Source organism: Gobius niger, assembly GCF_951799975.1.
Source record: "Gobius niger genome assembly, chromosome: 13".
NCBI classification, from domain to species: Eukaryota; Metazoa; Chordata; class Actinopteri; order Gobiiformes; family Gobiidae; genus Gobius; species Gobius niger.
The window spans coordinates 31307785-31330411 of NC_136864.1; the positions used below are offsets into that span (position 1 = coordinate 31307785).

A 22627-nucleotide genomic window follows, 5' to 3' on the forward strand; every position below is an offset into this window, starting at 1 on the left:
CCTCCACATGGATTGACTCAGGTCCATGAAAAGGCCGTGATTCATGGACATGCTCCTCCGCGTCACCGGCCGAGCGCAGAGGCTCTATCAGCCGGACCAGAGACACTAGAACCCGGGAAACGGACCAGAGACGTTCATGGTGTTTTGTTTTTTTTTAACACAAAAGAGCGCACAGCGCACACTTTGTGTGGATGGCCTTCCCGCTCCGTGTACCGGGACACCGGGACTCACCTGGGTCTGAGCGAGGCCCCGGTTCATGTTCCGAGTCTGTGGACCGCATTCCGTGATGCGAGTAGCCCGGGCATCAAACAAATCCTTCAACAGCGCCACAGCTTTCTTCAGTCCGACCGGGTTTGTAAGGTCCGGGTTTGAGCAGCGGAACCGAGTCTGCTGACCGCGCACTCTCATCGAAGGGTGTCCCGTCGCAGGGCTGTCTTCGGTCTGCACGGGTCGGTCAGGTTCCGGTGGGCTGCCTGCTCTCCGGGCACCTGTTCTCTCCCAGAGGAAACTCTGCTCAGGCTTAGAGAAGCGTAGTCCCGCCTGGCTCCAGCATTGAGTCCACAGAGCTGACCACGGCTGCTTTTCACTGGTTCAGATCATGGTCCAGACATCCACACTTTCTTCTTTTTACCGCACACAATTTTTTTAATGTGGTCTAATTTTATAAACTTTTTCTTACATATATTTAGGCCTACAGCCTATTTAATAAGATAACTTTTTTTATTATTTAATTTTTTTAGTAAATGTGATCTTGGATTGGCTAATCACTTTATTCCGCCCCGCCCACTTTTTGCCTCCTTTTGCTTTGTCTCAGCACTTCCGTTGTCCTAACACTTCCGGTCGAGCGTGAGGTCCGTTCATTTAAACGGAGAACGAGGGAAAATGTTTGCTGCTAAAATCTGATGTTTAGTCGATGAATATGTGTAAAATGTCCACTGTTCATTTGCACCAACATGTCAACACTGCAGAGTTTCTCTGCCGACTGAAAACCGCTTTGTTTTCGTGTAGTAACCGATGTAATTTTGACTTCTGACTGATAGGAGAAAAGGGGCCAGGGCCGTAGCCAGGAATTTTAAACTAGTGAGGTCCAGATAATTTTTTAAACCGGGGGGTCTGGGTGGCCACCCCCAGGAATTTGTTTTAGTCTATTTCCCCCACTTTTTTAAATGGTAAATGGTCACATTCTCTCATCTCCGGTCCCTGACCCCGTTTGGGAACCACTGACTTCAAACTAACTGAAACCTGCACCTGTTATATTTTTATCATACCACTGAGAATTAGCCTATAATAATTAGTTTTAGACCAAGCACATTCTGAGAACTAGAGTTACTGAAAGTAGGCTCCCATTTGAGTCAAATACAACGGCTTTTTCTGTCTTCTATTCACCGAACTACAGGCCTGACACTCGAAACATCAAGAAAATAGTTTAAATGAGTGTGTGGCTGGTGCAGCCCAGGTCCGAGCCCCCGGTCCGATTAGGCGAGCAGCGCCCGGGCCTGGAGACGGGAGAAAGCAGCGCAGGATGCGAGTATGAGGCGAGGCGAACACCGGGAGACAGACCGAGTGAAGACGCTCACTCGTTGGGAGTGACGGAGGAAGGCCGGTCTCTCACATTTCTGTGTTGTATGTGGCAAAGTAGGCGGAGAGTGAGTGAGCTGCCTGTCAGACAGCCTGTAGATGTAACACCGTGCTCACTAATCTGAGAAACAACACCGTCATTTGACTGAGATGCGAGGCCCTTGCGGCTGCGGGGGCCCTACGCAACTTGTGTAATCTGCTTGTAGGAAAAAACAGCTCTGCCGGCCTGGGTGAATGTAGTGAGTGGTTGGTGGTGGTCGGATAGGCTGATGGTGCAGACTGGTTGCTTCGCTTCCGTCAGTCTACCCCAGGGCAGCTGTGGCTACAATAGTAGCTTACCACCACTGAGTATGGAGTGAATGAATGCACAAGATTGTAAAGCAACTTTTGAGCATCTGAAAAGCGAGATACAAGACGAATGCCTTATTATTATTTTCCTGTATATTACAGCTTTATTTACTAAATAACAGCACTTCCCAGTCAGGCTCACTCACTCTCAGATAAAAAAATGCACTTTATATTTAATATAAAGCTTTAATTAAACAGCTATTTCAAAACCAACAACATGTCTAGACCTGGACTGAGTGAGACTAGGACTAAACCAGGACTATTAAGGACCGGACTGAGTGAGACTAGAACTAAACCAGGACTATTAAGGACCGGACTGAGTGAGACTAGGACTAAACCAGGACTATTAAGGACCGGACTGAGTGAGACTAGGACTAAACCAGGACTATTAAGGACCGGACTGAGTGAGACTAGGACTAAACCAGGACTATTAAGGACTGGACTGAGTGAGACTAGGACTAAACCAGGACTATTAAGGACTGGACTGAGTGAGACTAGGACTAAACCAGGACTATTAAGGACTGGACTGAGTGAGACTAGGACTAAACCAGGACTATTAAGGACTGGATTGAGTGAGACTAGGACTAAACCAGGACTATTAAGGACTGGACTGAGTGAGACTAGGACTAAACCAGGACTATTAAGGACCGGACTGAGTGAGACTAGGACTAAACCAGGACTATTAAGGACCGGACTGAGTGAGACTAGGACTAAACCAGGACTATTAAGGACCGGACTGAGTGAGACTAGACAGGATTATGTTCCAAACCCAGTGTGACACGTCAACCCCAGATTTGTCAAAGCACATTTTGAAATAAACTTTATTGAGACGCCATGGACACGCCCTGCACTTTCTCCCTCTTCTGTCTCCCTCTCTTTTTTGCTGTCACCCTGAGGCGGGGCATCTGCAGCTCTTTTTCGCCTGGGCCAGTGGTTCCCAAACGTTTTGGGGCTGTGCCCCCCCTGAAGCTTTGACTGATGAGTCGCACACACTCTACTCTGACACTATGAATATCATACATAACAAAATATCTATTTCATCCATTGTTACAGTGAACTCAAGCAGGTGTCCAACTCAACTCCACTCATTTGAGTGATAGACTATAACTAAGAATATGTTGTCCTAAATAAATACTAAAATATTAATTATTTTTTGAATGGGTAAAGCTGAATGATTTGCTTTGTCCCAGTATCAGTTCATTCTGAACATCAGACACTGGTTTGGACTCTGCGCTCTGGCCCTGCCCCCTCTGTGCCTTGGTTGTATAGTGTCAAACCACTGTTAAAATGTGAATGCGCTGGTTTAAGCTCTCATTAAAGCGAAGATAATTTATACGCAGGACATTACAGTCTTCGCACGTGCCACTACAGCGGCCGCCACGCATCAGCTCGTAAATGAAAAGTCTGTGAGCCAGAGGTCGAGCGGCAGAGGAGGCAATGACACGGCCGCAGACACGGCTCTTCCTCTCGCTCCTCTGATCAGAATGAAAGGAAAACTGTTGCAAATCGAAGACTACAATCAGGTAGATGCCGTGTGCACAGGCTCCTCTCTCTCTATGACACAGAGTAAAGATCAAACTCTGGTTAAAGGCGCTGCTGTTGTAGCGAGGGCTGACGCAGCCGCAGACGCGCCCTCAGTCTCCGCAGAGTTTTACACTCGGGTCCGAAGCGGCTCTTGAGGTTCGCTTTTACAGTGGACACATTTAGATCCAGAACCAGCTCATCCACGTCTGAATAAGAAGGCTCTTCCGCCTGTATAAGCGTGTGTTCACAACATTCTTTTGCACAGTAATGGATTCAATGCTTTAAAAAAAGCTAAAATCTTATCAAGGTCCGGACCTCAATGGTAGATACGGCCATGAAAGAGGCGGGCACAATTCATTCATTTTTTTTAATAAACCAGCTGTGAACCATTTGTTGGTCGGTCGCCTGTATGTGACTGTGTACATTCCTTTATGAATAAATAAGTGCTTCCAGAGGCAGTGGTAAACAGAGCAGCCACCGCTGAGTTATTAACATGAAACAGTGCATTCTAATTAAGCTAATAAATGATGCATGTTGTAAATGGCAGACTATTTTTAGTCTTGACTCTCCCGGAGGACTGTGTGTGACACACACCTCCAAACTGCACAGTGACACTGCCAAATGTCTCAAAACCACTCCACCACAAACACATTTCTCTGATAAAAGCTGCAGTTATTGATTCAGTATAGAGGAGTTCACAGAAACATCTGAGAGAGGACGGATATGAACAACAAACACAGGAAAACTGCATTATTCCAGAACTAAAATGAGTAGTTCATTTAGTCATCAAACTGACAAAACAAAAGTGGTGAAATAAATCAGGTTCAAGCGTGAAGTGGATTATTTGAGGATCATTGTCACTCAAGGCCCGACCACGGCATCAGGCTGGTTTCATTAGCAGCTTGTGCACTGTAGAGAAGCTAGTGCAGGGTCTTGCACACGCTTTTTTATCCACAACAAAAACGTCAGAGAGCTACCTATGACTCAAAGATACTCAAGTAATATGCGACCTCGGTGGAATTCACCAGGGGGATTAGTAGACAAGATGAAGATCAAAGAACATAACTGGAGTTACCATATTGATCCGAATGTTGGCAGTCATCAAGCGTACTGTTTAGAAACGTGAAAAGTGTTTGGCGTGTGACCTACAAAGGGCTGGAAACAACGAATCGATTATTGAAAAAGTTCACGACGATTGGTAATTTAAAAAATGTCTTTATTTTATTTATTTATATAATTATCAGTGAAAAAACTATGCTGAATATTTTCTGTTTTCTGACCAGTCATAAAAGTACAAATGATTTCCAGTTTGCCTCGATTAAGGAGAGGTCTCACACCTGCCCCCTGCTGGCCAGCCCTCACACCTGCACAAGTAAACTGAGCAGCGTGGCCTGATGACATCATCACACAGAGCTGTTTGTTTTTATGTCAGGCAAAAGCATGAGCCATGAAATAATGCAGGTCTGCTTTGCCAAGAAAGTATGCTGGTGTTGTAATCGTTTAGTGTAATAATCGAAATTGTAATTGAATTTTGATTAATTGCACAGCCCTGTGTAAATGACATTATCTGTCTGTGTCTCAGGCCAATTGTCTGATTAGAAAACAGAATTAGCTCCACTCTTGTTGCCAGGTCCTAGAGTTTAAACCAGTTTGGAAAAAAACATTAAATAAACATCAATCCTACCTCCTATCCCCGATGAAGTCCCAGTCGCTGAAGTTCACAATTCTTCTTTATTTTTTGCTACAATGTCTCCCATTTTTCACACATTTCTTGACATTGGAGATAAACCCGATGTTGTATATTTGCAGATCAACCACACAATATTGTTCTCTTTTCTGGTTCTACATGACACATATTTCAGTATAGGTGTCGTTCAGGTATAATATCGAAAACTACGTATCATCAAAAGAGTGGTATTGAAAAAACTGTAACCCAGCCCTATCCCTGAGCTAGCGGCACTACAGCAGAGGACATTATGTTCACTAAATAATGACAAGTCACTTTGAAAAAAATCAAAGAGACTCAAAGTGATTCTCTTCGATTTTGTGGAGTCTCTCCACTCCAGCGTGAGGACAGGAGAAAGACACTCAGACTAAACAGCAGGCCTGTGAGTGAGGAGCTAAATTTGGTCCACACTAATAGGCAATGTTTAATTCCCTCAGGCCACATTTTAAGTTCTATTATAAAGACAGTCAAATGAGCCGGTTTGTTTTCATGCTGCTTTCAGACACTTTACGTCCACACCATTTGTTATGTCATGGAGTGACAGTCCCTGGCCGACCATTCTACACTGGACACCCGAGGTCTGGAACAGCACGTCTTCACATCAGTTCAACTTCGATCGTCAAAGAGAAGCTCGACAGACATTAGGGCTGCACAATATGTCAAATATATCTATTAATAAACTAATGTAAAAACTTTAAACAAGGATTCAAGGACTTTTCTACTCTAAATATCATTGGCTATATGTATATGGCAGGCTTCCGATTACATTAATATGCAGCATATACATACAGCATTTCATAAACTAAAATACAAACACATGGCCGCTCCAGCAGTGGCCAACTGTATGATTACTTTAGGTGATCCAATGATAGTTTCTGTCCCAGCTTTGATTAGTTGCCGTTAGCATTAGCTTGCACGGAGAACAAATGTACGTTTGCTGAAGTTAAAACCAATTCTCCAGGTTGTAAGCTTCAAAATGAGGCGCAGCATACCCATATTCACTTCGATTTAACTGGTGAGAGTTGTGTTTTTAAAATGGTGAGAGCCAAAACAGGTATACCCGATACACAAATTTTCCACTACCTGCTCCGATACCTTAACCTGGCTAACGCCATGCTGCTGTGTGCGCTCAAATCATTTGGAAATGCACAGCAGCCTGGGGACCATGGCCCAAATTTTCGCATTGATTTGGGAACCAATCACAGAACGAGGAGGGACGGCAAGATGATGACGAGCTATTGCATATATGGAAGCTTGTAGTTTATTTACGGATTTAAAAAAAAAAAGGTTATTTACGGATCAAACATGACAGCAGCAGACGCGACGCTATTTTTCGATCAAGCTTTAGGCCGTGTTCTAAATAGTTTAGCTCAAAAGTTTACAGCGGGTACGTCACACGTCATCTCATACGATGATACGATTGGCTGCGGCTACTGCAGACACATGATAGACATTCGTAGCGCCTAATAAACGGCTATGGACGAGCGTAAACCACACCTCTCCTACGAGAAAATGAATTGGTGGTCCCCAGGTTAGCCAGGCTACCGATACCTGACACCAGTATCGGATCGGTGCATCCCAACAAAATCCTTAACGCAAGAAGTTCACAGAGGTCTTCCCTCGGACTGAGGTTTACACATCTGGGGCCAAGTGCCTGGTCTTAAAGGGACTATATGGAGTTTAAAAATGTTAAAATTATTAAAAAGAATTTCCTTTTTTTTATCTGATGTAACATCTATGCCCAGCCTGGTTTTACTTATTAGTTCATATTGAAGAAATATCTGTTGATCTGGAGAGGAACACTGAAATGTACTGTACTGAAATGCCAGTAATGATGGTCAGTTCGATTGGCCAGACTGGTGCTCCAACTCACAACCCACGAACAGATGAAGCAGACCATTACATAGCAGGTTACCTCACCCTCCTGCTGAGCCCTGCACTCCTGTCTGCAGGTCTGACAGTGTCTGAGCACAAGGGGCAGTAATGAGGACGAGTGCAGGTCATTAGGAGCAAACCTGGGCTGGCTCTGTCGAAGAGACAAACTCAATGCACAGCTATGGGCTCCACCAACACCTTAGCCTCACGTCTACATTCTATCACTGCAAATCAGGAATCAAAAACAAGCTAAAGTATTTCTGAGCTTACACAATGCCTGGACTATCTGCTGACACTGAAAATGTGGATTTAGATGCAGAAATTGTTATTGTTTTATTTTATTCATCAGAGAGGCACATGAGTCAATAAGTCCAAGCCATTATATTGATCATTCCTGTAATTTAAAAACATCTTCCTGATAAATAAAAGCTCCACACAAACAATTATCAATGTTGTAAAACATACACAAATTCAGCTCTGACAGAAAAAAACAGCAGCAACACAAAGCCATTCAGACAATCTTAATGTAATGTAAGGTTCGGGAAACACAGAACTAATTCAAGCTATAACTACAAACAGGTGACAGGTCAGACCCACTAATCCTACCAGCACCACCACTAATGTCTCCTCTGCTCAGGTTTGTAATAGTAATTTTAAAAATGATCATGACTGTGGTGTTAGCCTCAGCATGTTACTGATTAGGAAATACACATCCACTGGAGTCATATCCAAACACACTGACACAATCTACGTGAGCGTGCAGGTTTGGACCATTGACTGTAAAAAAGAATAGACCGCTCCTCCTCACTCCTCCCCGTTTGCCATAACAACCACGTTCAAGGGGGAAATCATGGCGGATTTACAGACTCCTCCCCCCCAGCTCTGACAGAGCATGTTCCTAAAAAGGGCAAAAGAGCAGGATCTTCACTGTAGACTCTGTCCTCACAGGGTCAGGAGTTCAGTCGTGTCCACGCCCGCGCCATTAGCTCTAATGCTAACAGCCTGTCCATCAAAGTCAGGCCCTCATTAACTATGCAAGATTTGTAAAATGTTTCTTACGAAAACCAGCCTGGTTTCTTTAATTGTAACTAACTAATTGTAACTGGCTGTAGAAAGTTTAGCACTGGGCTTTAAAGTTGTTTTTAACATGTCTAAAGTGCAATGCTTTCTAATGGGAGACTAGCAGCTATATGGAGGTACTACAGCATGGCAGAACAATGGCGGCCCCTCGTGTCGCGATCACGAAGCAGAGCAGCCAGCAGCCATTGGTTCGGACTCACCAAAACATGTTCAGCAAATGAACATGGTAGTGATTTTATCTCCAGATTAGACTGATAAATCAGCCAATATTAACGACTGATACAGGCACACGGATGACCAATATTCATTCGCTGACAATTTTTGCAAATACACTGTATGTCTGAAACGAAAAGTGATGAACATGTCTCATTTGCATTGGAAAGAGGGTCAGCCCTCCCTGAGCTTCCTCCTGAGGCTGTGTGTAGATGCAAGTTAGCTATTTTATACTCACTACTGCCGTATAGTCCCTTTAAAGAAATGCGCTGTGTTACATGATCGGCCACGCATTCAAACACTACTATATTAATCTTGAGGATTTTTACACAGAAGACTAGACTCTTTCATCTTTAAAATGTGTCCACTGGCCAGATGCCATCTAGTTCTGTGTGTACATAAAATGAGACTGAGAGTCAGGTAAGAGTAGGGTCATGGAGACCCAACAGGCTGACAGTACACTGTAATAAGTCTTTCCTTGAATAAAAGCAATAAAATTGAGTTAAGTGGTTGCATTTGCCTTTTTACTTTCACACAACTTTTCAACCTCTTCAGGGTGCTAGTTTTGGTCTGGGCATTTGGACACAATTGGACACAAGGGGGCGCCCTTCCAACCTTCTCAGTGTAAATGTGAATTGACTTTCTTCAGAGTTAGACTGTAGGTCAGACACCATGAGGGACAGTAACATGACGCTAAATACAATGTGCTCTTTGTTTCCAGTAAAAAGTCTGAGGCGTCATTGCTCTTCAGTCACAGACTGAGAAGTGAAGAAGGAAGTCATGGAGCTTCTGCTTTAGACAAAACTGCCTCGCTGATGTAAATGTTGCTCAGACTCACCGAGTTGGTCCCCAGCACCTGCAGGTCTGGCTCTCTAGACTCCAGCAGCTTGGCCACCATGTGCAGGAAGCTCTCCACAAACGGCTTAATGCTCTGGGAGTGACAGGCCATGAGTAGCTGGTCCAAGGCCTCCATCGCGATCACCACGTTCCTGTACGAGGGAAACATCACAATCGACTTTAGTCTAGTTTTAGTCGATGAAACCTCCAAAAGGTTTTAAGGCCCTTTCACACCAATGTGATAATCGGCAGTCGGGAGTGCTCGTGTAGGTTTGGGCCATCGTCAGGACGCGTGTGTTTGGTGGACAGCACTGTCGGTCATAGACGGCGGTCATAGACGGCGGTCATAGACGGCGGTCATAGACAGCGGTCATAGACGGCGGTCATAGACGGCGGTCATAGCCGGCGGTCATAGACAGTGGTCATAGACAGCGGTCATAGACGGCGGTCATAGACGGCGGTCATAGACGGCGGTCATAGACGGCGGTCATAGACGGCGGTCATAGACGGCGGTCATAGACGGCGGTCATAGACGGCGGTCATAGACGGCAGTCAGACGCCGGTCACAGACGCGGTCTGTGGGCATTGGTGAAACCAGCTTTGGCCGATTGCGTGACGCCACACTAGGAGTGCTGTGATTGGCCGAGCGTTACTGGCTGGCAGCGAATCATCTGGCTATTAGAAGGAGAGCTTTTCTACTGTGTTTTTGTGTTATTAAATTCTCTAAATTTGGCTTCCTGGCATTAATTTTGCGCACTCGCCAGAGACGACCACCACAGTGCTTGAAGGCCATTTTGTTTACATTTACAACTAAACGTCCACTACAAACAAATGAATGGCAGCCGCAGTGCATCTGTCGGGCTCGGTCTCGGGTTCAGGCTGCTTCAGTGTCGAAGTTGCTCTGAGCAGGTGAGATGGAGCAGACAAGAGGAGACCTGACCCCCTGAAAGCGGTGCAGCGGTGGAAAGACTACAGAACAACTTTACTCAAGTAAAAGTACAATTACATGACTAAAAATTATGTAATGCAATTTGTTTCCTTCCACCACTGTCCGTTTTCAGCAAATGAATTTAGGTGGATAAGTATGAAGGTTTTCATAGATATTTCAGACATAGTCTGGGAGCAGCATGATCTCAACGATTTCCCGGTGGGCGTCAAACGGCATCAACCAATCAGAGCAACGCTAGATACGTCGCAGCAACAAGCGACAGGAAGCCTTTCCAAAAACATCCTTATTTACGAGGAACGCTTCGAACGCTGTTTCTTGCTCCGGTTTTAGGGATTACATTTTTTTTCAAATGATTTAAAACAGACGAAAGAGCCGAAGAAAACATTGTATCACTCGCCACACACGCCGTCTCTATTGTTTTGGTAGAGTGTGGTGACGGCTTCCACGTCTTGGGGGAATGAAGTCCCGCCTCTCGGTGCGTGATTGGACCGATGTGGGTAAAATGGTGAAATGACAGGCTGCGAGAAACCGTTCTTCTTTTGAACAGAAAGGAGGAGTGTCTGGCAGGCCAGGCAAGGCTGTATCAAGCTTTTGACACACAGATTACACAAGCAATAAGCAAAAGTGTGGACTCTCTTTCCATTTTCTTCTGATCCTCTGATCATCGCTTTGAGGTTGTTTATTCACAGCGCTGTCTCCACATTCGTTCATCAACGTGCTTTCTGCGTTCATATCGCTGTTGTATTTAGCTGGGAAAAAACCCTGACTTGAGAAAAGATGACATCCCGGTGTCCGCAGGGGAAACTCAAACGGCGCCTCTCGGGGTCACGTGGCCCGGGTGTGTTTTCCCGCTCCATGCCCGGATGGCGAACATCTGACAAGCCGCTTTCCAACATTTTCGTCGAGGAAAACTAAACATCTCGTCATGATTTAGTCGCCAAAAAGCCGTTTTTAGTTTGTCACAGTTACGCTATTGTCCTGAATAAAAGGTGTTATAGTTCACTACAGTCAAAAACAAAACTGATTCAAAAGCGTTTTATTCATTTGATCATCATTTTTGTAACACGTTGTTTAATGGTACCACTTGGAGATCTATACAGGCTCTGAAAATGCTCTTAGCATGTATACATTTTTACTTTTTCAAACAAAAGCTTTCAGAAATCTGAATATTGGCATCTCTCACACTAATCGCAATGGAATCAACATTGTCAGCTTGTATTAGATAGATGACTGGCTGGATGGAGGTTGAGCAGGTTTGGATTATCTAAAAATAAGATTGCCAATTGGAACAAGCATTATAACAAGCAAAATAACATAAATTAAATTGTTAACTTCAAATAGGAAAAAAAAAAAATACACAAAGTCAAAAGGCAAGAATAAATCATTCCTTTCCCGTTGGCAATATGGTCCACATCCAATACAGGCTGTGTTTTTCTCTTTCTCTTTCTCTCTAATTTTGCTCATAAAGCCATGGTCATTATGAAGAGCTTTTTGCACGACCACTGTTCCCATAATGTAAAAAGAAAACGGCCTTAATCTCCGTCTGCATATCTCTGCAGCTTGATGAAGTTCTTTCAGAAGTTAAATTGAACACTGGGTCCTCGGGGGGTGACAGCCCTGCTCCAGTGCGCTTACTTCACACACAGTCCTGGGTGAACCAGACTGGAACTGCTTCATTTGGCCCTGGAAGGTGGGGCCGTGCGGGGGGCCGGGGCGCCGTCTGAAGGAGGGTCTGATGTGCTGTGGTGAAGAGCTGTCTTCGAGTCGCTCTCACACGAACACCGGGGACCTGACTTTAATGAGCTCTTTGTAGGAAAATGACTTCTGGGCTCCGGAGCACACTTCAGAACTTGAAAACTTCATTTGTGCAGATTGGAATTTCTATTCTGAAAACAAAACTACGGTGTATTGGCAACAGTTCACACTAAATAGAGATCTGCAAGATGAGACGCAATCAAATCTTAAAAACAAGTGGCAAATCGCAAAAGGCTGAAGCTATTTAGGTAATTTAGTGTTCTCCGCAGAGACATGTGTCCGAGGGAGATATCAATTTAAAACATTGTCGTAGATTACTGGCACAACATATTATAGTAATTAGCAAAATTCAGGCAGGTATTAGATACTGAAAAAAACTTTTGAAGAAGGTTAAGAGTCTGTAGGAGCTACAAAAGTACATGATAAAAACCTAACTCTGTGGAAACAGCCCTTAAGTTTTGGGACGTGCGTGTATATTCCTGTGGACGTTCATGGCTGGCGTTTTTCACAAAGTAATAATACGTATATGTGGACTTGGGTTGGGCGATAAAGCAAATTAAAGGGATATTTCAGGATTTTTGACATAGGGCCTCATTTCCTAGTTATCCAGAGTGTTGCTGATTCCTGGAGATTTTTTTTTTGCAATTTATGCAGTTCTTCTGTTTGTAGAGTTATGTGGCGCGAGGCTAGTGCAAGGCTAGCGCATTTCTATGATATCAGCTAGCCTGCATTAAAAACAGTGTGACCCGCTCCACGGCGCACCTGAGGCAAATCACTTATAACACCAGACTAACCATATAAATGTCTTTGTCGATAAAGTAATTTTAACCATTTTGCATTTAAAATACCTTATCTTTGAGCAGCATCAGCTTCATGGTTGTATAAGCTACGCAGCGGTGGAATGATCTGCTAGAAAATAGTCCCTCAAATTGCGATCATTCATGTGAAGCAAGGTCAGCTATATTCAAAAAAATTATTCTATGGACACAGACATTTATATGGTTAGTGGTGTTATAAGTGATTTGCCTCAGGTGCTCTGTGGAGCGAGTCACACTGTTTTTAATGCAGGCTAGCTGATACCATAGAATTGCACTAGCCTAGCACCACGAAACTCTTCAAATATAAAAACAGCATGAATTACAAAAAAAAACTGCTCCAGAAATCAGCAACACTCTGGATAACTAGGAAATGAGGCCCTATGTCAAAAATCCTGAAATATCCCTTTAATTTAATTCATGCTTTCAAACACAGACAGTGGAAAACGGCTAAATCGAAAACTTGGTCCGTCACTCATGTCCAATTTAGCAGCGTTTCAGACGCTCCGCAGCGACGGTTTTTGGAAATGACACCAGTGGAGAACCCAGCGACTTTCCGATGAGCTGCTGCTTTACAAAGTGTTTGTGTTTTTGGGGGGCGCAATAGAGATTTCTTCCACTAAAACAGTTTCCCCCGTCTGTCTGATCCTCTGCCTTCTCTCACCCTGAGCGGAGACCGAGACACACAGTCTTTCCCCTTCACCCCGCCCACTTTTTGCTTTGTCTCGGCACTTCCGTTGTACAGACACTTCTGGTCGAGCGCGAAGCCCGTTTATTTAAACAGAGAACAAGGGAAAATATTCTCCGCTTAAATCTGATGTTTAGTAGATTGATTTGTGTAAAATAACAGACAAGGAATATTTAACATAAATAACCATTTCTCAATGGTTTCAACAACCATTGGCCCTATTGCCAGCCCTAATGTGGACGACAGATTCTTGTCTTGTCACATGGATGCCAAACATGGCAGCAGTGTGAATGCAGACACACCCCAAATATGGCGGAGCGCTTGCTGGAGTTTGGTCTACTTTTTTCTGTGACATTAAAACTACAATGGTACAGGAGAAAGCTAATTGGCCACTGCATGAAAATCACGTTTGTCACCTGTCCTGTCGTAGCTTTTCTAGAGTAGACTTCTAGAGTCTTCCGAGTCTTCTCCATGTGTTTGTGCTCTTGGACATGTTCAAAATTGCCTGGTTTTACCAGACCCTCGTACTCCTTGCATTTCGTACAAGGGTCTGGGCCTTCACATTTGAGCTCCGTTTTCAGGTGGGAGGGGTGAACTCTTTTGAAACGATTGGATCTGATTTTTGCTAGCGTTTGGTGGTGACGTATGTAATGCGTCCGAGTGAGTGAAGCACACATTCCAAGGCTTCAATTTTAATTTCTGGATATTTGGGAGCCGGGCCAGAACGGATTGAAGAGCTTCTATTACTTTCGTATCCACCGCCATTGCCAAACTACAACCCGCATTTGTGTACAAGCCCCGCCTCCACCACTCGCTGAATGGTAGGTTGAAATTCAACTGATATAACGCGGTCACTGAGATCAGACCCAGACGTACATTTAGGAAAATGATAATTGATCAGTTTACGGATGGCTAAGGCCAGGCTAGTTCAAAATACACATCAGTCACTAATCTATTCAAAAGTGCAACACCTGACAGAACCGGCCAATGCGAGGCCTTGGCTGGGAGCACCGTGCTGGAATGGGACACTTACCCGTAGCGATGGCGCACCACATCCCGGCTCAGCCTCTCGGCCAGATACGCCCCAATGCGGTCCAGCTTCTCCGGGGCGGACACAGCATAGAAGGTCAGCTTCTCCATGTCCGACTTACTGAGGCCATCCTGCACAAGGCACACCGGGGGATTCAGGAGTACAAACCACACCAACAAGATGTTCATGCACATGAAAGAGCTATACCTGACAAGGCCCGAGTGGCCTGGTGTCGCAAGGGCCTATTGTAATCGCAACGCAGTGAAGCGCGAAGCGCACTGTACCAAGGTGCGCGGAGCGCACGAAAACAGTCCCCATGTCCAACGTAACACCTCACCTCTGGTGTGGGCCCTTTATACTTATTATTGCAAGAAAATGAAAGGTGGATGACGAGCGCGTCGTTGAGAGCTTTCCAAAAATGTATAATATGTTGTAGTCGCGAAAGCGACGATATTGTTTTTGCAGAAAATATCATTATTAGGCCCGAGCGGCCTGCAAAACGCACTGAACCTAAGGGGACATGGAGACAGTGCGAAGCCAGAGTCAGAGTCCCAGCCTCTGTTATGTACAACTTCCACTGAGGGACTATAGAGAGCATCTGGACCAGCTCCATCACTGTGTGGTTCTTCAACAGAGGGACTATAGAGAGCATCCTGACCAGCTCCATCACTGTGTGGTTCTTCAACAGAGGGACTATAGAGAGCATCCTGACCAGCTCCATCACTGTGTGGTTCTTCTACAGAGGGACTATAGAGAGCATCCTGACCAGCTCCATCACTGTGTGGTTCTTCTACAGAGGGACTATAGAGAGCATCCTGACCAGCTCCATCACTGTGTGGTTCTTCTACAGAGGGACTATAGAGAGCATCTGCTCAACTACCTCCTTCCAAAGGAGCCTCCAGCGCATCATGAGAGCAGCGGAGACAATCGGTGGAGCGTCTCAACCGCAAAGAGGACCCTTCGCACCCATCACACAGTCGCTTCAAGGTAATGTCTTCAGGGAGGAGACTGCAGAATCCACGGGCCAGTTCCAGTCGACTTAAGAAAAGTTTCATACTCAAGGCCATCGGGAAGCTGAACTCCCTGCCCTCCCTCCCACCCCTCTTCCCTCACAACCCGCTCCACAATCAAAGATGAGAGAAATATAATTTCAAATCATTCCCATGGTTTGACAAATAAAAGATTTGAAATTGAATTTGCAGACTCACCTTGGGGTCCTCAGGGAAGATGTTGTCCACCAGGCGTTTGTAGCGGGGCCTGAGGGGACCGCAGCAGCCACACACCCCTGGAACATACAGGGCCAAGGGTTAGGTCTGTGCAGAGGTACTCTTCGCTGCACCACAGTTAGGTACTCTCTCAGAACTACTGTACACTCATCAGCAAGTATGGATGCACTGATAACAGAATAGGGTAACGATATCACACGCTTGTACTCATACTCGTACTCATTAATGAGGTAAACAAAGAAACCAGGTCCACATTTGGGCAAACTCGGAGCTGTTGTGCTTGTGTCATGATGTAGCGGTATGTGGCTAATAGCAGCTAAAGCAGGAGGAGCTAACACCATAAAACATGTTTTACTCTCCACAGAAGTCTCTTATCCCACAAAAGTGCATTGTTTTGAAAGCTTCCATAAAGCATGAAGTCTAAGACTGGAATAAAGTCCTTCCCTGTCATGTTGGCCTCCACTGGATTAATCAACAGAAATCGATGTTTTAAGGCGTTCACACAAAGTTTACAGCATTTAGAGGTTATTTTACGCATCCGCACACAGCCCAGTGACAGCGGGACTGAAGGCTACACGGAATCTATTTTGAGCAGGGGCGAATCTGAGTTTACAGGGGCTGGGGCAGTACAGGGGAACCACTGACAGAAAAACTGTCAGAAACTAACAAAAATAAAAAAATATTATTTTATATTTATATTTCAGACTGTAAGGAAATGCAGCTCATGTTTAAGTAGGCTCCCCCAGGCCCCCTTCCTTAAAATGCTGTCCCAGTAATTTTGTACATAGACTGGAGCATTTAAAATCTATATAGTTTGAATTTTTTGGCGATTAAATATTAATTAGACTTTAAATCCAAATCCACGAGATTTTAAAAAGTTTGATTTTAGCCTAAATTCAAAATTACTATATCTTGAGAAAGTACTTGTTATTTTCAAGATTAAACACATTTTGAAAAGTAAACACACTGGCGTTTGTGACTTGAGGTGACTTGCCGGCTAAAGCAAAACTTGACTTGACTTGACTTGACCCCATGACCGATTGACTTGGACTTGCTTGGGACTTGCATTTAGTGACTTACTCCCACCTCTGCTGGGTAAAATTATCAAAATTTAATCGAAATCGCAAATTCTACTTTGGTCAATCTCAATAATCATCTTGGGACTTTATAATCGACCTGTTTACAGCAATTTCTTTGGCAGAAACAGTATCTAGTTTGGGAGTATGGACGGGACAGTGAAGACTTTGGTGCATTAAATGAGACTGATCTGAAAGCATTTATTTTTGTTTGAGGTGAGGTTTGAATAAAAGATGTGCCTAATTTTATGAATCAGTAAGATGTATTTTAATTTTTCATGAAAAAATGTAATCGAATCAAAATTGATCAATATGAGAGAAAAGCATTGTGATTATTTCTTTCCCAATATTGCCCAGCCCTAATCCTGGCTGTGTTTAAAATATTCACTTGATTCTTAAACATATCAGAAATGTTTTCCAAAACTACGCAGCCAAACCCACTGCATTCAGACAAAAGGAGTCGACCTATCCTTCTGATTTGTCTTGCAAATATGCAAACAAATATTAAACAAATCACTAGGAGGCTATTTGCATCACTGCTCCATCATCAGTGCGGCCAGTTCTAGCCAGCGATTGATCCATGCACGGGTTCAAACTGTGACTCCCTGTTAATAAGAACTTAATATAGAACCTTCAGTCGACGGCTGTCAGCCCGCATTCCCCACAACGCTCCAGTCTCTTCAGGTCACTTCACACCTGCACCTGCCGGATGTGGGGTCCAGAGTTTACATGAAGTCCCGTGTGTCTCCAAGGAAACAGGCTCAGTTTGGCACTAGCTTCATTACCTGCCCCTGTCTGAACCCACTGGCTCCACTGTCTGAAAGGTGCAATCTGTGAGCCCATTGCTCCCGAAATAGGCTCAGATGACACACTTTCAAAGCAGTTGATGTGCCCAAAGTAAAGGGCAGCAATAAAAAAAAAATCTATGGAAGCTTGGACCATGTTAAACTATATTTATGGGGGGAAAAAACAGACCTAGAGTAGTATTTTATTTCATACTTTAGTATCCATGCTCCATACTTCATTTACATTAATGAAGAAACCGTCTTGGAAGAGATGACCGTTTTACCTGAGGGGACGGTCAGTCATTCATCAGCTCAAGCTAAAGGTCAGCAGCTAACGTTGGCAAGTGTTCAACGTAATGGGGTTATTATTACACATTGATAATTCAGCAGTCCTCCCCTCAGGTTAAGAGTCTGAGTGTCATCCTGGACAGCTCACTCTCATTCCATATCAGCAATATCACCAGATCTGCATATTTCCATCTCCGGAACATCCCATTTGCATTGGAAAGAGCACATTCAAAACGGGCCATCCCACAACGTTCTAGACGTCAGGGGAGCAGAGAAACATCGCGGTGAAAATCAGTCACAAGTTACCTATTGTATGTATTTTATGTTGTAGACTTTCGCGTATAACCTGAAGTACCGACTAAACATGAGTGCCCTGAATAAATCAGCCCTATGCCTCTCATACAGCGCCCCCGTCAGAGTTCAACACTGACATGTTTAGAAGCATCGTATACAGGATCAAAGACGAGACATTTTCCAAAAATATTGCAAAAATGATCACTGGTGCCTCTATTTGATGTATTTCTATATGCTTTTGACTATCAAACTATCAAGAAACCCTGCATCTTTGGGAATGAAACTCTGAAATACAAACCATACATTTCAGCAAATCAATGGCACCGCAATGAACACGCTTAAAGGAATAGTTCACCGTTCTTCCATTGAGATATGTTCTTACCTGAGCTCAGACGAGTTGATGTGTACCTGTCTGGTCTTTGCGCGTGTCCTAGGTCACGCAAAAATACCAAAGATGTTGTTAGCATTTGGCCTCTCCCAATGTATTGCTATGGCTCCAAACAGGGTGAAGTTAGAAGCGACCAAGCTCTTCAACGGGCACAAAAGACCAGACAGGTACGGATCAACTCGTCCAAGCTCAGGTAAGAACATATTCCTTAGGGCAGAACGGTTCCAGAAGTGTTTCACATACGACGCAACAAAATCCAAGAAATATCTGAGCGCTTCCGAAAAAGAAGAAGAAACCACCAGTGTAAAGAGGCTGTGTGAATGAGGATGGTTTTGGAACCCAGCAGTGAGTCAGTGCAGCATGACGTGCCCCAGTACCTGACTGCAGCAGGCCCGTCCGGGTGGTGTTCCTCTGCAGGTTAAAGGTTCCGTCAGCCTCAGTCCTGGGCACCTGCCTGTACCTCCGCAGCAGCGCTCTACGCACGCCCACACACAACGCCGACATCCCCACAAAAGATTCCTGTGGTCTCACCCGAGTCAGACAGACTAAGCTTCAGATCAATAATTTGCCAAAAAAAAGGGGGGACATTGCATCTTTACACATTTCTATTATGAATGTTTTATTTGAGATAAATCTTAATCCCAAAATTTTTTCTCAAACTAAGAAAATATGGTCAAAAATGCATGTTTGCTTCAAGGTTTAAGGGAAAAAACTCTACCTAAAAAAGAATATTGTTCAAAAAGGAACATCAAATAAGTGGGATAATCTTAAATGTTAACTTTGATTATTTTTGGACTGGGTTCTTAAAACGTCAATCTAAAACCCTGCGCAGGTCAAGACTTCAACCAGTTCAAAAATGCTTCACACATCTCCTTCAAAATTTCACAAAGTTTTTGAGTCCAGTCTCCACATGTTGTTTGTTAAAATGTAAATTGCCTGTCTCTGTCTTCAAAGGCAATAAAGTAAAAAAAATAATAATAATTTATTCCACAAATGACTTTCCCAAATCCTGCTCTGAACAAACGTGTCGACCTGCTCCAACATGCGTCTTCTCGTCTCTTCAAAACAAAAGATAAAATCCCCCGCATGTGGCGTGGAAACCTTCTGAACGCGCCGGAGCCTCGCCAGGAGAGTTTGCTGTTGAATCCTTCAGGGCTGAGCTCGCAGGGCAGAGTGCACACCTGTCCCGTCCCGGCTGCTCTGAGTGCCGGCCCGCCCCGCCCGCCCCACCCCCTCCCGGTGCCTGACGGACGGGCGCGTCGGGCCAATCGCGGGCTCCGGAGAGCGCGCGGTGGGCGGGCGCACCCGGCCGTCGGCTCGGGTTTCAAGTCCTGTGCTCATGCAAACGAAACCGGACACACAGGCAAACCGGAGATCGGGTGACAACAACAGGACCTGTTTGAAAAAGACGGGAGGGAGTAAGTAAAGCTCGGGTGTTCGCTGTGTGACGTCAGCCCTTGTGGACGGGCCGTGGACAGAATGTTGTGGAATCATTTGGGTTTGTGAAGTTGTGAAGTTCCAACCTTTTTAGATAAGGCATTGAAAACCTAACTTTCCACATCATATTATTCTGTGGCCAATTTCTATCTGTGTGCAAGTGATTTTCGGCTAAAACAGGATTTCATTCAATCTAAGTTTTCATTTCTCAAGTCGGTTCACCCCCATGACCTGTCCCACTTTCACTGCTGCTTTGAGGTGGTCACTCTAATTGCAACTAGAATAGTTACAATCAGATCATTTATTCCCGTGGTTCTAAACTGGTGAAACCCATGAAACGTAGAGCATTTTGAACCTGTAATCTACCATTTTAAAGGGATATTTCAGGATTTTGGACACAGGGCCTCATTTCCTAGTTATCCAGAGTGTTGCTGATATCTGGAGATATATATTTTTTTGTAATTCATGCAGTTCTTATATTTGAAGAGTTTCGTGGCGCTAGGCTAGTGCTAGGCTAGCGCATTTCTATGGTATCAGCTAGCCTGCATTAAAAACAGTGTGACCCGCTCCACAGAGCACCTGAGGCAAATCACTTATAACACCAGACTAACCATATACATGTCTGTGTCCATAGAGTAATTATTGGAATATAAATGACCTGCAGCACATGAATGATCACATTTTGAGGGACTATTTTCTATCAGATCACTCCACCGCTGCGTAGCTTATACAAACACAAAGCTGATTTTAAATTATTATGTTATTTTAAATGCAAAATGGTTAAAATGATTCTATGGACACAGACATTTCTATGGTTAGTCTGGCGTTATAAGTGATTTGCCTCAGGTGCTCTGTGGAGCGGGTCACACTGTTTTTAAGGCAGGCTAGCTGATACCATAGAAATGCGCTAGCCTTGCACTAGCCTAGCGTCACGAAACTCTTCAAACATAAGAACTGCATGAAGTACAAAAAAAATATCTCCAGAAATCAGCAACACTCTGGATAACTAGGAAATGAGGCCCTATGTCAAAAATCCTGAAATATCCCTTTAAAACCTGTATTTCTCCACAGAATATGGCAGATTCAAGGCGAGACACTGCAGCTGGTTTAGAGATGTCAATTTGAAACTTGATTACAGACATAAATGTGAGAAAAATATTTGCTCAGAGGGGATTTTGAATCTAAATGAGGGGATTGTTAATCTTGAGTAATGTTTAATGCTTTTTAAATACAATTTAAAGCCCAACTACTACAAGTAGTAGTTTTGACATTTTCTGCAAAAAGCATTGGTAGTTTCTGTGTTCCACATTGTTGTGTAAAGGATACTTTTGTACATGTTTGCTTTGTTTTCGTGAGGTTCAGCTGATTTTTTTACAGCAGAGTCCGGACTAGCCATGAAGGAAACCACTTTTTTTAAAGAAACAGCTAGCTCATGAGCTAAAGACATTTGAGACCTCCAAGTGTCTTTTCGAAGAGACTCCAAGAGCCCCCCATGCCTGCAGCACAGAGGAGGCAGCACAAGAGGCGCCATAGAGGAAATAAAGGGACAACAAGGAGGTATCCAGGCAAGACTGACAGCTAAGCCACAAATGCCTTCTATACTAATACTGTGCGTTCACTGAATAATAAGACGGATTATATTTGTCTGACTGTTGTGGAGCGGAGGGAGCTGTGCAGGAGTAAGAGGAGCTGACCAGTGCAGGACACCACGCTCTGACACAGGAAAAAACAGTACAGCATTCCGGTTTTCCCGACCTCCAAAAACATGCTGCTCAGGTTGGCTCACAATGGCGGCGTGTTCAGTCACAGCGGCTCAGGACTAACACCTGATCTACACTATTTCAAATAAAGCACCCACTTACTTACTTTACTATGTGTTCAATGCCACAAATGCATTGATGAAACCTTTGCTGTAATGTAATGAAATGTTGAAATTCAAAAGCAAAAGGGAAACAACTAGAATTCCAGCCAAAACTGCAGCAGATGTGTTCTGGTGGTTCTGATGAACTTATGCAGCAAATTAGTGAAGCAATATCGATATTTTCCAAGAAATTTAGATTTAATGCTGATGAGATTTAATCACATTTAAGGCAGTTCATGTCATAGGTTTTAATGCCCCAGCAGAACATCCCCCCGCAGATGGTTGGTATCTTCCACGAAGGAAAAGACGATATTTGAAGGACGTAGCCATGCTTTTGTGGATGGATACGATGTTAAAGGATCTATATCATGCTATTTTAGCCATTCCAAAGTTAAGTATAGGCATGTATATGATATATTGTACCTCTACCATTATGGAGCACTCATTTTTGTGATAAATATAAGTGTTTTCTGGAGGTATTTTTCAAACCCGGAAGACACAACGCTTCGATTCAGTTAACTCCGCCCCCTCTCTCCGCACATACAACTTTACCGTAATATAAATAAACAGCAATAAGTGAAATTACTTCACGATGCAGTTATACGGAGTTGACATCTGCAACACAGCTTCATAAATGGCTAACACACAAGCTAATATGCTAACACACAAGCTAACCCGCGTTTGGATTGACTCACCCTCTGCTCCATCGCTGTTTACATTGTGGGACTTGCGTTGGTTATAAAAGTTAATCCACTTTGGTTCTGGCGAAGGTTCACCAAACATCCATCAAAGACAGTCACAGAAAAACAATATTTTGGCTGATAGTCGCTGAATCCCGGAGAAAAAAACAGCTA

General features: G+C 44.0%; 1 protein-coding gene across 5 annotated transcripts in view; it reads right to left on the reverse strand.

Moving 5' to 3' along the window:
- efr3a (EFR3 homolog A) overlaps positions 1-22627 on the reverse strand; it is an 86489-nt gene that overhangs the window by 39218 nt on the left and 24644 nt on the right. For all 5 annotated transcript variants that reach the window (XM_079570122.1, XM_079570121.1, XM_079570120.1 and 2 more), the window contains exons 3-5: positions 15627-15703; positions 14422-14549; positions 9183-9333 (exon numbers count right to left, since the gene is read on the reverse strand). In XM_079570122.1, coding sequence (XP_079426248.1) covers positions 9183-9333; positions 14422-14549; positions 15627-15703 — 356 coding nt within the window. The remainder of the gene's footprint in view (positions 1-9182; positions 9334-14421; positions 14550-15626; positions 15704-22627) is intronic.